This window comes from Lepeophtheirus salmonis, chromosome 3, assembly GCF_016086655.4.
Source record: "Lepeophtheirus salmonis chromosome 3, UVic_Lsal_1.4, whole genome shotgun sequence".
In the NCBI taxonomy this organism is placed as follows: Eukaryota; Metazoa; Arthropoda; class Copepoda; order Siphonostomatoida; family Caligidae; genus Lepeophtheirus; species Lepeophtheirus salmonis.
In genome coordinates this window covers 28498045-28513593 of record NC_052133.2, presented here as the reverse complement: position 1 = coordinate 28513593, position 15549 = coordinate 28498045, and the positions used below count along the sequence as shown (strand labels likewise).

Sequence of the window (15549 nt, the reverse complement as noted above, 5' to 3'; positions counted from 1 at the left end):
ATAGACTATATATTTAAATTGTGGGATGAGTTAAGATACCCAAGAATTTTACATGTAGTTGATAACCTTTAAAATATTTGAAAGAATTGTAGTGTCTCCAATATAATTCTTTCAACCAAAAAATCTACCAATTTCTCATTATTTTATTGTAAAGATCAATTTGTGTTACTTTAAGTGCAACTTGTGACGCCTCCAAAGAGTTAATAAGAATAATTTGCTGATAAAAAATTGACAATAATTTTTCCAAGAATAAAAATGTCATCTACACTCAATTTAAAAAAAAAATCAAATTAACATGATTTTGTGTTAACGGGCCACATATGAACTTCGGCAAAGTCACGGTATAGGAACATTTTAATTGACTTGAATCTACACAAGACATTAGTGGTCTGCTGTAGGGGCATTAGCCGCCCTCCACCCCCCCCCCCAAAAAAAAAGAAGAAATTTTTGCTTTTTATTAGAAAACTTAATATTTGAAATTAATTTAATTACTCAATTTTTTTGTTAATTGCTATTGATTTTTGAAATTTTCCTCCAATATATATAAGTGGTTCTTAATCTTTTTTCACTGACATTCCCCCCATTCTATGTCAATGAAAAAAGATTAATATTTTGCACACGGTTAGAAATAATTACTAACCGTGTGCAAAATATTTTTTTTGATAAGGAAATGTATATTTTTGTAAATCTCACCTACCACCTGGAAAATCTCCAAGTACCCCCAGGGTTACACGTACTTCCATATCATAATCACTAGTATAGACAACAAAACTTAGTTTGGCAGATTTTTATACCCCAACATAAAATAAAGAGGGACAAAATTATAGGGAAAATAAGACAATTATTGACTTAACTAGTTCATTCTTAGTTATGTTATTCTTCAAGACATTTGATATAGTGTTATAGTCTATTTATTTAAAAAATAGCAACCTTTATGCAACATAAGTATATAATATATATATAAAATCGAAAATTTTGAGGAAAAAATTGGGTTTCTTAAAAACGGAGGTGTGGTATATCTTCTGAACTTAATGTAAATTGTCATATGAGAAGCGCTCAATCGTTTGAGAAGACTTGCTTTAGTGAGTTACACAATATGAAAGTTCAACGTTTAAAAATTTAACTTTTAGACACCTTTAAACTTTGTGACAGTTTTTTTTTTTTTTTTTTTTTTTAAAGACTTAAATTGAATTTTTTAAATACATTTGTACTACAAATGCATAATGCATTTAAATTGCACATAAAAAAAGGATGTATTGAATTTTGATTGTAATGTATGTGTCTCATAGCTACAGGGGTATTCAATTGTGTTCCGACGATTAAAAAGGATTAAAACTCGGAAACGATTGGTTTCATACAAAATATATTACTTCAAAACTTGTTGAGTAACTACAAGTTTATTTAATTGGGTGTATTTCTCTCAATATAGCCTCATTTTACCTTAACCCATTAAAATTTCAAAAATATCCTACCTACATACATTAGTAGTTGGTTTTTTCCTCAATTTTGAAAAGAAAGAAAAACTTCGGGGAGAAAGGGTTTCACCATTCAATCTTTTAAGAACAGCATTGCATCTGACAAGGTTTCATGTCCACCGACAAGTTTGACCCTTCCTCCTTGATCTTTGTCTTCAAATGATCAAGGTTGCGAGTTAGATGCCACCCCCTCCTTCTCTAGAATAGATTATTTAGTAAAGTAGAATACAATTAAATCTGGGGAAGAAGGTTGGTTAATCTACCTCAGAAACCTCGTAGCCCCCTGAAGCTGTGTCTATACTACTGTGACCTTTTTTTTGTTTCTGTAAATATTCATCCTTGTTTTTATCAAATTTGATTATGGTCCACCGTTTCCAAATTTGGTGCCTATTTTAATAGTCAAAACACATATTACAGTTTGTTTTAGCAAAAAATCACCATATATTTATACTTTCCAATTCCAAACAAATTAACGTAGTGTAATGAAGCATACATTGTTTGAAAGAGCAATATTCACACCTTTCTTTTTTATATCATACATTTTTTTTTTTGTAAAAAAGGTTTGTTTTGTGATGTCGTCGAAGAAACATTGAGTGCTTAATTCCAAGCAGGAGTTCCTGTTTTTGAGGTGATCAAGATTGTTGAAGTGAAGAGGTTCACTGATCAGGAAGGCATTTGAAGACTTCTCCACGTTTAATGTCACCAAGCATCCTGTCTCTGCCATGTTATTGGGCGTCGCAGCCTCGAATGGAAAGATAATTCCCTCTTCTTCTACGAAAAGACCCTTAAGACTGGTACCAAGTAGTTAAGAGTTAAGAACACCATAAAGCCCTGACTTGAGACCAACTATCTTTATAGCAATTATGCGTGGCAGCAGGACTCTGCCCTGATCCACAGCTCTAAGGTATTCCAACCATGGAACAGGAGGAATTTAGCCATTTTCTGACCCTTAACATTGTAGCCTCCTTCCTTGCCAGATCTGAACCCGCTTGACTATAGGATATAGGGGGAGGGGCATTGAGGCCAAGGCCTTTTCTATTCTCCACAGAAATACTGTTGAGCTGAAGGGCTCTATTCAGCAGGAGTGGATGACAATGTCTGATGAGTGTGTCATTCTGGCTAATGGTGGACATTTTAAATTTTAAGGAACAAAGATTTTTTTTCACTAATTAATAAATTTCAAAAATCTAACCTTAATAACGTTTGAGCTCTTGATAATTTTGTCTAATCTTGTCTATCGGTCATCTGTTTTAAGTGTGTCACTGGACTATGGGGTCATATCTAGATTTAAAATTTAGAATGGCTACAAAATAGGAAACATGGTTTAAGAGGTCACCTGCACTAAGAAGTCGTTTTTTCAGTCGTTTAATACATGTTTGACTGTATCCAGCACAAACATTTAATTGTAAAAAGACATGTGAAAATCAGTGATTCCTTTGTCCACTACATACAAATAAATGATCATCTCAAATACACAATAAAACCACGCCTTGAGAATAAAGCGTTTCAAACTTTGAAAACTCTACAATAAACTTCAAATATGCATCAAATTAATACATTAAGAGTAACTTTATATATGAAAACACATTAATGGATGCAAGGATTTCTCTCTCGGGATCCTGTTTGTGCACAATGAAATAAACATAGATATATATTTGTATCTACGGTGGATTTATTATATATGTAGAAAGTACTTATATTAATCAAATTATAAACTTCAAAGGATCAACAATTTCGATGTAAAAAATTAATTTAGATTTATATTTCATTCAACTTTCTATTAAACAAAGCAATCTTTCAAGTTACTTATAGAGCTAATTTTATATAGTAAAAGTGACTAGAGCAACGGATTACGAATCTGTAATTCATTTTTCCTTATCAATTCTGTTTTTTTAGAATTTTCAAATTGAATTCTTTGAGTATTTCTACAAGTGATGTAGCTGTTCTTTATATATGACGTGAAATCGGTAATGTCTGTTTTATCGGTGTTTAAAAAGATCCAAACTTTAAAACTCCTTATAGAGAAGACATTATTTTCATTTATATTATAATTAAAGTACATCAGTTTATCAATTAAAGTACATCAGTTTATCAATTAAATTACATCAGTTTATCAATTAAAGTACATCAGTTTATCAATTAAATTACTTTATTAAAACTTTAAGTATCTTTTAGAGAATAGTTTGACATTATACTTAATTTAGGCATAATTTATGCACTTGTTATTCTTATAATAATTGATGAAGCTTGATTAATGATGCTGTTACTGTCAAATCTGTATGATGATTTCATATGTTAAAAACTTTTCTATAGGACGACTTTTCCTTCCCTCTCAGCCCTCCCTTAAGATTTGCTACGATATTTTATAAATGGTTAGACGTACTCGTATCTCTGAATCAATCTTATCTTTGATTTTTTTAACTAATAAAACGAAGACCAATGAGGCACATTTTTCAAAACAAATGTAATCATTCATCTAAGTATGAGTACAGAATGTATTAAACATTTTCTGGCGTCCCAAAAAATGAACAACATTATATTTTCTATTCCCTCTTTTTTTCTAAATGCACCATAAAAGATATCGGAGAGAAAATATCGAAATTTCTAAGAATTTTTTTTAGCTATGATTCGATTCAGATATTGGATATTTTACCAATGTATTGGTTTTCCAATTTGATCCAATATTCCTAAACTAATTTTTATTATATTTTCTTTATTAGTATGTGTTTTCAATTTTTTTGTCCTGGGTTCCTCTGAATAAAACTAGAAAGTATAGTTTTGTACTCGATTCTTGATTAAAAAACTCATTGTTTTTGGAAAAGTATGTACGTGGACTCTTCAGTTCTTAAAGTACTGGCATTCTGAAAATATATCTTATGCTTGTGTCATTCCTTATTTATTCATTCCGGTACATCCTCAGGATCGGTCATATCAGTCCTAACACTGATCCTGAAGACTTTCGGTGCCAAAGATTGTCGTTTCTAGAACTGACTAAAAATAAAGTTTCGTGACGTCATCCAGGACCAAGCTTTTTAAGTTTAAGGACTGACCCAACACTACCTACAAGTACAATCAGACGGTGAGTTGCGTTGAGTTTTGTGTTCCTTGCCTTCTGATCGGATTAAGACTTTTTATTAATAACTTAAGTTATAATAGATTTTATGAAGTAATAGAAAATAAGTTGTTACTCAATTAAAAAGTAATCTAATTATATTACTTATTCAGTAAAGTATACTAATAGTTACTATAAAAATAGTATATTACTAAGTAAGGCTATATTATCCGACACTCGTTTTAATAAAATATAGTTCATTATCAGATTAATTTTAAAAACCTCGAGGAATATCTAAAATGATATTGAATCAATTTTAAAGTGAAGATATATTTTTTTCTAAAATTCGTTATTTCTTTATAAATTGTTACAAATGAAATGTTGGCAAAAGTCAACAAAATTTCTTATTAAATTTGACGAGTATAGATGAATTTAAAAATAAAAAGGCATATTCAAAAGAGAATTATATTCATTAGAGATCACAATATTAGTGAGTACTATATTATTTATACACACTTGTTATGTTAACTGTCACATTAAAAAAATATATTATCCTATGAAATATGGTATAACATATTGGATGAATATTATAAAGTGATATTCCATTCCTTTCGCCCCTAAGGTTAGATGTTGCCTCACTACAAGATCTATCTATGGCTGTCAATATTAGCAGCTCAAAGTAATTTGACAGTCAGTCATATAGTAGGTTTTCAAATTCTAGTCTTATCTGCGAAAACTTTCTAAATTTGTCAATTTCATTCTTTGGAGATTTAAATAAACAAACATTGAATGGATATCCGAAAGGGCTATGGGGTACTTTGTGAGACAAGGAGTAATTGTTTTAAGTTCTGAGGGGCATTTAATTTTGTGTCATCATTTATTAAGTATGTGCTCTCCTTTCAGACTTACAGGACAACAAGCATTTAAAGTAAAACTTGGGGTTGGAAAGCGATATTTTTCAGGTTCAAAAATGAAATGAGTATTTAATGTTTGAAATAAGGAGAAAATTTGACGCTTTGCATTTTTTTAAATATGTCGTAGAGAAAGAAGGCACTTTACACAATACAGACAAGAGGAAACCATATCAAACACAAAGTGGGGACTGTGGATACATAGGGAAAAAATAGCATTTATCTCCTAAAAATTAGAGATAAATAACAAATTATTTCATAGGTGAAGATCTAGATGAGAATGCCTCAATTAGTCGCCTATAATAAGAAGGAATGGTCTGACTGTACTCCTTCCTGATGGGCACTATAAGTACTATTTTGACCAGGAAATTGGGTAAGAAAGAATCTAATCTCCAGTCTTGTCGAGGAACTGGGTCAGAACTGCTAAAATTTAGAAAATGATCGGTTAAGAACCGGGAATCATTAGCACAAAGTACTGCATATAGGTTCTGCAACCCCTTTTAAGGATCCGTTATATCACTTGTATTGTGCTTCCATTTAAAAGTGGCATTTTACTAAGTGCATACCAGGTGCTTAACTTTTGAACCATAGTTATTGGTGAAAAACATTCCTAAGGTACTTTCATATTATTTTATATTTAGAAAACTACTTTTATTTTTCAATCAAAATATGTTATATGCCCTAAGTATTTACTGTATTAATTTACAAATAGAAGATGTTTAAGATCCCAATTTATTTTAAATACATACATGCAGGATGGATACTAAATACTCTATGAAATTTAACTTCAAATAAAACTTATCTAACTCATAGAAATTTAGAGACATCATTGCAAAAAAACTTTGTGATCATTTATTGATCAATTGCCAACATAGTTTGATTTAAACATTTTTTGGTTATCTTTCATTCCCAAAAGAAAAGGGAGTAAATGAAAAGCAAGAAATTACTAAATTTACTTAAGTCTAGCACGCCTCCCAACATTGTTTTCAGTGATTCTGAAGTTTTTTTCTGTTGAAGCTCTATTCAACCTCAGAAAGGGGTTTTGGCTTGGTCAAAAAGGATATATTGGAAGCAAAAATCAGAGACAGAAATGTTATAGGGTTACATCAGCCGACCCAGTAAGGTGTCCCTTATCTTTGCACCCATTGGGTTTTAGTTACCAACAAATGAGTACGTTTCCCCCATCCTGGAGAAAAGGGTCCAACAATGTGGGAATTCCCGCTTTAAGAAAGATACGATTACCTTTTATGATGATGATGCTCCCTCTCACACGTCCAATATGATCAAAAAGTTGCATGGAACTAATTTAGCTAGCTTTTGGATCAACAATTTTTGGCTTCTATGTAGTCCAGATTTGAATCCAAATAGTTTTGGAATGTGGTCGATTTTAAGAAGAAATTGTCTACAAGAAGCCCCATATTAATTTTGGTACACTGAAAGCCTCCCTAATTAGGGAATATGACACTATTCCCAATAAAGTGGCCCGTGTTTACAGTGGTACCTTGCCTAACAGACTGAGGGTTGTCATTTTTTCAAAAGACGACCATTTTGAATAATATTTTGTGGACTATTGATCAATCAAAATTTTAATTAACTATTTATAGAAATAAAATAGTTATACACGATTATTCATTTTACAGTAGTTAGGGTCCAACCCGGCATGTATAACTACTTAAATAAAATATGAAACTATGGTAACTAAGGATTATGTAAACATATTATGCATTTATAAGATCTGTTTGTAAGTAGGATTTACGATGAGCTTGATTACATTAAGCATACTATTTTTTAATAAATATATACTATTAATACTTATAACTCTTTCTAATAACTTAGTTGACAAGACTATAAATTGCGATTGGAAAAAAGATAAATGTTTAGATGGTAATATTTATATATATTAATATACTCTCCAAGCCAGCCTAAGCTATTACATAGCTCAAATCAAAATCTGGGTAGGGATAAGGATAATAATCAGAGTTGTAAATCCTAAGAGTTTTCGGTCGATAACCGAAACCAAAAATCAACAATGTAACTCTGATGGTTTGAAGAATGTTTTGGAGGAGAGCAGTTTAGCTGTCATGATGTTTTATTTGATTTGCTACAAGCTTCTATGAAAGGACTGAAATATGTAGAAATCCTACTACATATATATCAAGGATGTATGCAGAAAATTACTCCGATATCGGTCCTCAGTATAATAACAGAAGCTATGGCCATTTTTATAATCAACAGAGTATTGGGTAAAGATAAATATGCAAGACTGTTTTTTTCTTCTCTCTTTTTTAAAATTTGAATGTAATTTCAAATCTAATTTGTTGCGAATATTAAAGGTGAGGTGAAACATAACTTCTTCTTTTTTTCAATAACCCTTTTAAAAAAATTCCAACTAATCTGCGCGATGCATAATGGAAGAGCAAAGACTACTTTAGCCACCTAGGTTGCAGTAATCCAAGGCTTTATACTCTATTTAGAGAATATATTGAAACTAATTTAGTTCTCAAATTCGTAGCTCTTTTTATCAACTCAGGTCTAAGATCTAATTCTTTCGTTTTGTTTATAGTGGTGAATATTTGCAAATACATATATGGGATACGTTTTTGAATGATTTTGATGAGTTCATGTAATGCAACCAACTATTGTAGTCTTCTTAGAGACTTAGTCCAGGGAATGTAAAGAAACTAGGCATTGAGTTATAAATAAGGAAAATTCGTAAGTTTACTCCATTTTGTGTATAACGAGGTTTGCTTTTCATTTTAATAAGACCCTTGAGCTGTACCATTGTTTTATAAATCTGTTTTGCAACAAGAGAGTTTAAGAGATCACAAGCTTATTTATAAGAAAATTATTTTGATTTTTCAATATTTTAATCTGGATCCCACAACAAGTATTTGAGTACTTTAAATCCTATTTTTTTAAGTGACAAAGATATAAAATAAAGTATCAAGACCAATCAATGTTGGTGCATGTTAGTAGGTTGGTAGACTTCAATTTTCTACTAGCTGTGCTCTCTTTCGTACTTTCGTGAGAAAACCAACTATTTGGGTTGTATTAACTACAGCTCATTAGGAGAGGTTTTTAAATAGTATCCTCAATTTTGAGTTATGACACATTTTTGAATTTACAACAGAATATTTTGATTCGTATTCAGTAACTTTTTTGTGAAACTCAAGAATTACCTTCATTTCTTAACACTTCTTACTTAATGAAATATAATTATGTACGGTTAATTTAACAGATAAATATTGTTCATCGAATAAGTATTCAAATGAGTATGTGAAGTCAAAGTGTTGTTTTGGGGCTAGTTGATGCAAACTAGTTGGTAACGTTTATATACATATATGTTCACTGTTCAGTCAAATTAGAAATTAGGAATACACCATTTATCATTTAACTAAATTATTCTTTGATTTGCGAAATTATAATCAATATTCATAAATAAATGTATTTCTTAATATTTGTACAGGTTCAATGCTAAATACCATCAATGCATGTCGATCCTCCGGTTCAACATCTTCAAGAACAGGACGGCGATCCCCGGATTTTTCTGGAACAGATCGAAGTCGTTATAGCTATAGTATCGGTCGTATACATAAATTAAACTCTGGCGTTGAGCTTGTTGCCCTTACAACAAATATACGTGCTTCAGCGGATCGTGGTGTCTATGGAAGGTAACTACTCTTGGACTCTTGATAACATTGTATATACATTTTGGACATAAATTATTTTTTATATTTAGCTACATGTTTAAGTTTTATCTATGGAGAAAAATGTTGTAGTTAACTTTTCGATCTAACTAACTATTTTGTGAGGATAATGATTAAATACTTAACTGATCAAGATCAATTAAGTTCTTTTGGTGGATCATAATTATTAAATGATGACTCATCAGTCATAATAAGTTTATGATTAATTAATTTTTCCACGTTGTAAAGGTTAATGTTTGTAGAAGAGGTTTAAAAATTATAAGAAACCTAACTGTATAAATAATTTTCTAAGAAGAAATAGAATGGCTACATATAAAAAGTGTGTCATGCTGATAAACTTTTCAGGTCAATGTTTTCTTTACAACGAGAAAGTATACTGTTGATTTATCTAATATGTAGGGTTTCTGCTAATATTATTACTTCTTTTAATTTTGCATGACCTATCAATAGTGATGCAAATTATGTTTATTTTTGTGGTAGGCCCGTTTTTTTTGTGTTTTGTATTTTAATTGGTAATCTGAAAAATTGATTTAATTTTCCTTAACAAATTTCATTATTATTTAATTCCTGAGTAGTGAACTTCCTTTTCTTAATAGATTCAATTATATCCTAAATTTAACTGAGTATGTTGATTTTCATAATTTTTTTTTAATATACCCAAAAATCAATCCACCCTCCTACGTTCCTAGTCCTTTTTTGCTCTTTATACTCCATACATACACTATATCTCAATTGCACCTTTGATGATTGGAAAAATAAATATGGGGTAGAAACCCAACTTAAAAAGCATACACATTATTTAGGTATTCGATAAATTATTTATCAACTTCAAAAAAGACTTTAATTTACGGAATTCGAAGAGGTGTAACTTGTATACTCTAAAAAAACTAAGTCTTGCACTATTTGTGATAGTGATAAAGAAAAAAAATTGTGAATATATGTGAGGGACAAGCTTAAAATTTATTTTTCTCCTCAAAAGTATTCCTTATTTATGAACAAGAGCCTCATATTTAAAAGAAAATCATCGGACATGATAAACCTTTGTATGTGTATTGTACATATGAGAAAATTCCAAATTAATAGGTTTTTTTTATTCCTTTCATACTCATGAATATAACGATTACATATTTTGATATTGTTGCATTTTAAAAGAGATTGTATGTGTGTATATATTTGATTGTATTTGTATTTACGATGTGTAGATATTTTTTGCTTTCATAGTTGTTTTTTAACCACAAAAAGTAATTGTATTATTATATAATACCATACCTTATATTTTTTTTTCATTTAAAAAAAACAAACCTCAATTTCTAGAAATATATTACATATATTGTATATTGCGTCAACAACATTCATTCTTAACTCTACTCAGAAATTATACAAAGATCAATTTGATAAAATAATATTTAACCCCAAAAACAAAGTAGGCTTTAAAAAAATAGCAAAAAAGTATCTTTACTTTTCAGACAATCCATTTTTTAATAAAACCCCATTAATAAAGCTACAAATATCAATTTTAAAAGTACATCATCATATCTAAAAAAATAGGAAAATGAGATATAATGAGAGTCAACTAAATAGGCAAAAAATAAAACAAAAAAAAATATTCATGATGATATTTGATGTTTAAATAATCCATCGGTACTAACGGGTTAAAAATATGTATAAGAGACAGGGGTTTCAGCTGAAGTTTACTTTTTGAAATACTATTCTGCTTGTAAAAGTGAAATTATTTTGCAAGATTCATTCAATGTACCATTTGTGGCACACATAGTATTTAATTCTACTTGATTAAGGATATAACCCATGCGTTCTATTTAAGCTTACATTGAAGATTTTTTTATATAACTTTTATTAAAAGCTAGTTTGTAAAGACTGTGAGAACAAAATTAAGTTAATTATGACTGGTATCGAAATTTTTATTCAAAATGGCTCCCTCAGACTATATTCCTTCTTGATCTTAGGAACTACGTGTTTCCAAAGCAGCGCGATATAGACTTCAGAGGTAACCTTCTCGTTGTTCCATATAAATAAATAATGAAGTTAATGACACACATAGTTATAACCTTTACTGTTACTGTTCGTTTACTATCTTCCTCATACTTTCTGCAGACTTTTTCATGGGTAGGAATCGCTTTTTACAGTCATACAATACCACTTGGTTGATCCCAGCAATCTCGGTTGGGGTTTTCTGACTTGTGAGCATTTCCAGAAGAAGAACTTTTTTAGTTTCCATTTTGTCTCCTTTCAAGATACAGCCAATATTTCCATATTTATAAAAGTAGACTCAAAAGTGAGATACGAGTAATTGTTAAATTGTAAACTTAAATATGACGCATGGAGTGGTTACAAAACAATATCGATAAGTCGGAATATCCCATAACTCGCATTTCCTAAAATCATTATCCATTCCGAGTAATGGAGGTTTACCTGTTGATACATACAATTTACTGTAATATTAGAATTATAACAACCAATTTTTAGTAATGGAATATGTGGTGAAGTTTGAATTTTATGCATTTGGTGAGTGAGGGGGCGTAGGGATCTTTGATAGTAAAACATAGATTTTCTTTACAAGTTGTAACTTGTATAAGCAGATTCTAAAAAGTTACAATTTCATATCTCATAATTTCTTATTGAATTATTGTAATAGTCATTCTAATCACTAATTATTATTCGATGCCTTAATTCAATTTTAATATGTTAAAATTATGCATTTATTATCCGGCATTGCTCAAAGTGCATTATTAACTTTGCTTTAATAATAGCTGATTTGTAAGTAATCTCCTATTCTTTTCTTTTTAATATGACACGCAGAGCCTTGCTACACAGCTTCTAACTTTTTTTAATATATTTTTTTTAATATGACTCGTTGACATATCAGCAAAAATACAGACAAACTTTTTAAAATGATATACAGGGTGGTAGAGATTTATGGGGAAATCTTTAAATACTTATGAAGAACGAACTGGATGGATTAGAACCATAATTTTCTTATTATTTGAAAGCTACATTTAATTACATTGAATTATTCATAATGAGATAGGGTTCTCTTGACAACCTCAGTTACATAACGCCAAAAGCTTTGGCAGGCCCAGGCGAGCTCGTGTGGATCCAGCATTGCCATTGTACAGTTTCGAAGTAGCCCGAAGAAGAAATTATACCTTCCAAAAAGACAGTGCACCAGCCCACAAGGCCAAAAAAGTACAGGATTCTTGGCTAAAAAATGTCCTCACTTTTGGAGGCTGGATTTTTGGTCCGCATACATCCTGGATCTGAACCAATAGGGGGGAGGGGGTCGAGCATAAGGCCTATCCCAAGTTTCATTTGTCTGGCTCTGCAGAACTCAATTACCTGTAAAATGGCAAAGCTGGATCTGAACAAGGTAACCTAGCTTACCAAAGCTTCCAGCGCCGCGAGGCTGAGGTTATCAAGAGAATCAATTATTGAATATCATTAAATGTAGCATTCAAATAATAAAATCTATTTATTTAAAAACAACTTTGTTTGATTTTTAATCCTTTATTTACTCGATTGATGTACTTGATTAGCGTATAAAATCCGGCTTAAAATTAGGCTTCCTAGCCAAGACCTACACCTAAAAATAATTAAACATTCCAACGATCAAATAGTTACATAAAACAATCACGCCCGAAACAATTCGAAACATAATAATCAATCAATTGGTTTCCCTCGATTGTTATTAAACTAGCAACATAGTTGAATCTGACAATTTATATTTGACATTGTCAATAGCATAATCTCAGGAATCACCACTCTTCCTTATTATTTTCAAAAAAAAAGCACCATATCTAGGTCCAGAGGACAAAACTATTGCTCATTAGTTTTTTCTAAAAGTTGGATCTCCACATTCTATTTCATTGGTAATAAGAGCTTTGGAACTCAAAAGAGCGAAATCTATTGCACAATTTTCATTGCTTCTTTTTCTTTGCTTTGCAGGCAAGCCAAATAAAATTGTTGCCTTTAAAGTATAAACATTTCCCCTTCCCATAAAGATAAACAAATTCAAGTAAAAAGGAAACCAAAAAGGCACTCGACAAAAGCATGCAAAATATTTAAGTTTTGGTAATCATAGCAACATCTGTTACAGATATAAAGAATCCTGATTTTACAGAGAAGGAAGGGTGTTGAGCTGTGATAATTAATTTTTGGAAGAAATTGTGCTGCCTTGGATGCAGTTGATCGGCTTTGGGTCCGGCAATAATACTGAGTACCTTGTCATGTATCGGACATGAAGTGGCTGAGTAAGTACTGATATGACTAAAATGGGAGGGAAATATGGGCACCTCACAGTCCGGGTCTAATAGTCAATTGATTATTTTGTCTAGGGAAACGTCGAATCTAAAACAAATCTCTTCAAGAATTAAATAATGATGATCACATCTTTGGATAATAAAAAAAAAAAAAATTATAATATACAACTCTACCCATCTTGCGTTAAGTTGATTTTTATTTGATAAAAATAAAAACAGACTAGTGATGTAAATTGTATTTACTTTTTCGTTGGCCCACTTTGTTGGAATTGATAATATAAATAATGAATTTTCTTTCCCTCAGCTTTTGTCATTAATATTTCACTCGTAAACTTCTTCTCATACTACATTCAATTATATTCGCAATTTAATTGTCCTCATAAAATACTCGAACAAATATCTCGAGGCTTTGTTCTGGAGTTATAATTGAAAGTCCCTGTTAGACTCAAAGTAGAATAGAGGATCAACTTTGGAGTCATTCTTGTTAATGCCCTTCTCCCCATCCTCTCTTGTCACAGCTTATTGTAGCTCATCTTATAAGGCGTCATGACAGCTAAACTACTCCCCTCTAAAATATTTTTTCAAATTTTGACAGTTGACATGTTGATTTTTGGTTTCTTTTTTATTAACATGCCCAAAATATAATCGATTTTCATCACAAGTTAGTATATCATTTTTTAGCTTCTTTTATTTTTACATATAGGCAAATTCTACATATATTTATCCAATAAACATAATTTACAGCTCCTTATATATACTACATAGATAAATAATGAGATGGCGTATATTCTTATCCAATATTAATATGTAATTGGATGCAATAATGACATGAGCAGATGTGCTTTGCTATATTAATTATTAATACATATTTGAAGTAAAGGGAAGCAAAAATGAGCAATCACGGGCTTAGGCATTTCAAAAGTTACCACTTGTATATATAAATCCTTGCATTAAAATAAATTTCCCAGTTATTTAAATTTGTAAATTAATTGCAAATATTTTTAGAATTTCTTTTATATGCAGTTGAAAAGTTTGTAAAATATAAGTAGATAAATACTAATTAATATTTGTTAAAGTGTAATCAAAAAAATACATTTTACCAAGTAGTTAAAAAATTATCTACATACTACTCGTATATATAAAATGCGTTGTGGAGGGGGTCTTTGGGGGATACAAAGTATGGTATACTAACTTTTCATGAAAATGCATTTGTAACTACTTCTTATGGAATAAAAAAAGCATATTCGCAGGATTTTCTCCTTTTCATAAGTGAATTTTATCTTTTTCCTCCATCTTTTTTTAACTTTTTACTCCTGAGTAGTGGACTTTCTTTCCTCTAACATTGAATAATATTCAAATCCGGATTGAGCGTAACCCTGGAGATTTGCTGCGGAGTTATAATTGTTATATTTTTTTTGACTTGCCCAATATACTCATGATTTTCATCACTAAATATATTACGGAATACAAAGTAATTTTTTAAATGAGTAAATGTAGATAACCAAAAAAAAGCGAACTTCATTAAAAAAACGCCCCTTTTACAGCTTATTATCTGTCGTCTCAGATGGATTATGTATGTGGAGATGAGATTATCGAAATTTTGAACTTATGACGAATTATGGATTTCAATTATGAATGAGTCACTAAAGCAGCTTTACATTTAATTCCTCAATTTGACTCAATTTGTTTATGTGAGAAGACCTTTTCCGTACTAACTTGTATAAAAAATAAATAAAAGTTGCACCTTAATGTAGAGAATAATCTTTGAGTAACTGTGTCTATAAATAAAAATCTAGAATAGACTTGATTTACTCAATGCACAGAGTACATCCATCCTTTACATTAAGAAATTGATTCCTTCATAAGCCGTTTCACATCCTTGTAATGTTATTTGTTTGCGAGTTGCATTTTTGACTTTTCTGCAAAAAGAGAATTAATAGTATATAAATGATTGCAATTAGTATATAATAGTATATTGCTGATTTAATATATACAATATATATTCAAGTATTTTTTGTTTGTAATTCTTATATTTTTCAATATATGTAGAAATAAAATGTAAAATTTTATTTCTAAATATAGTCAAATAACTTAATGGTGTATATATGGCCTCCAACTCCTTCATTTTCA

The 15549-nt window shown here is 30.4% G+C and overlaps 1 protein-coding gene across 2 annotated transcripts in view; it reads left to right on the top strand.

Annotated features, from left to right (window-relative positions):
* LOC121114848 (uncharacterized) overlaps positions 1-15549 on the top strand; it is a 133563-nt gene that overhangs the window by 101682 nt on the left and 16332 nt on the right. For both annotated transcript variants that reach the window (XM_071887272.1, XM_040708934.2), the window contains exon 2: positions 8905-9109. In XM_071887272.1, coding sequence (XP_071743373.1) covers positions 8905-9109 — 205 coding nt within the window. The remainder of the gene's footprint in view (positions 1-8904; positions 9110-15549) is intronic.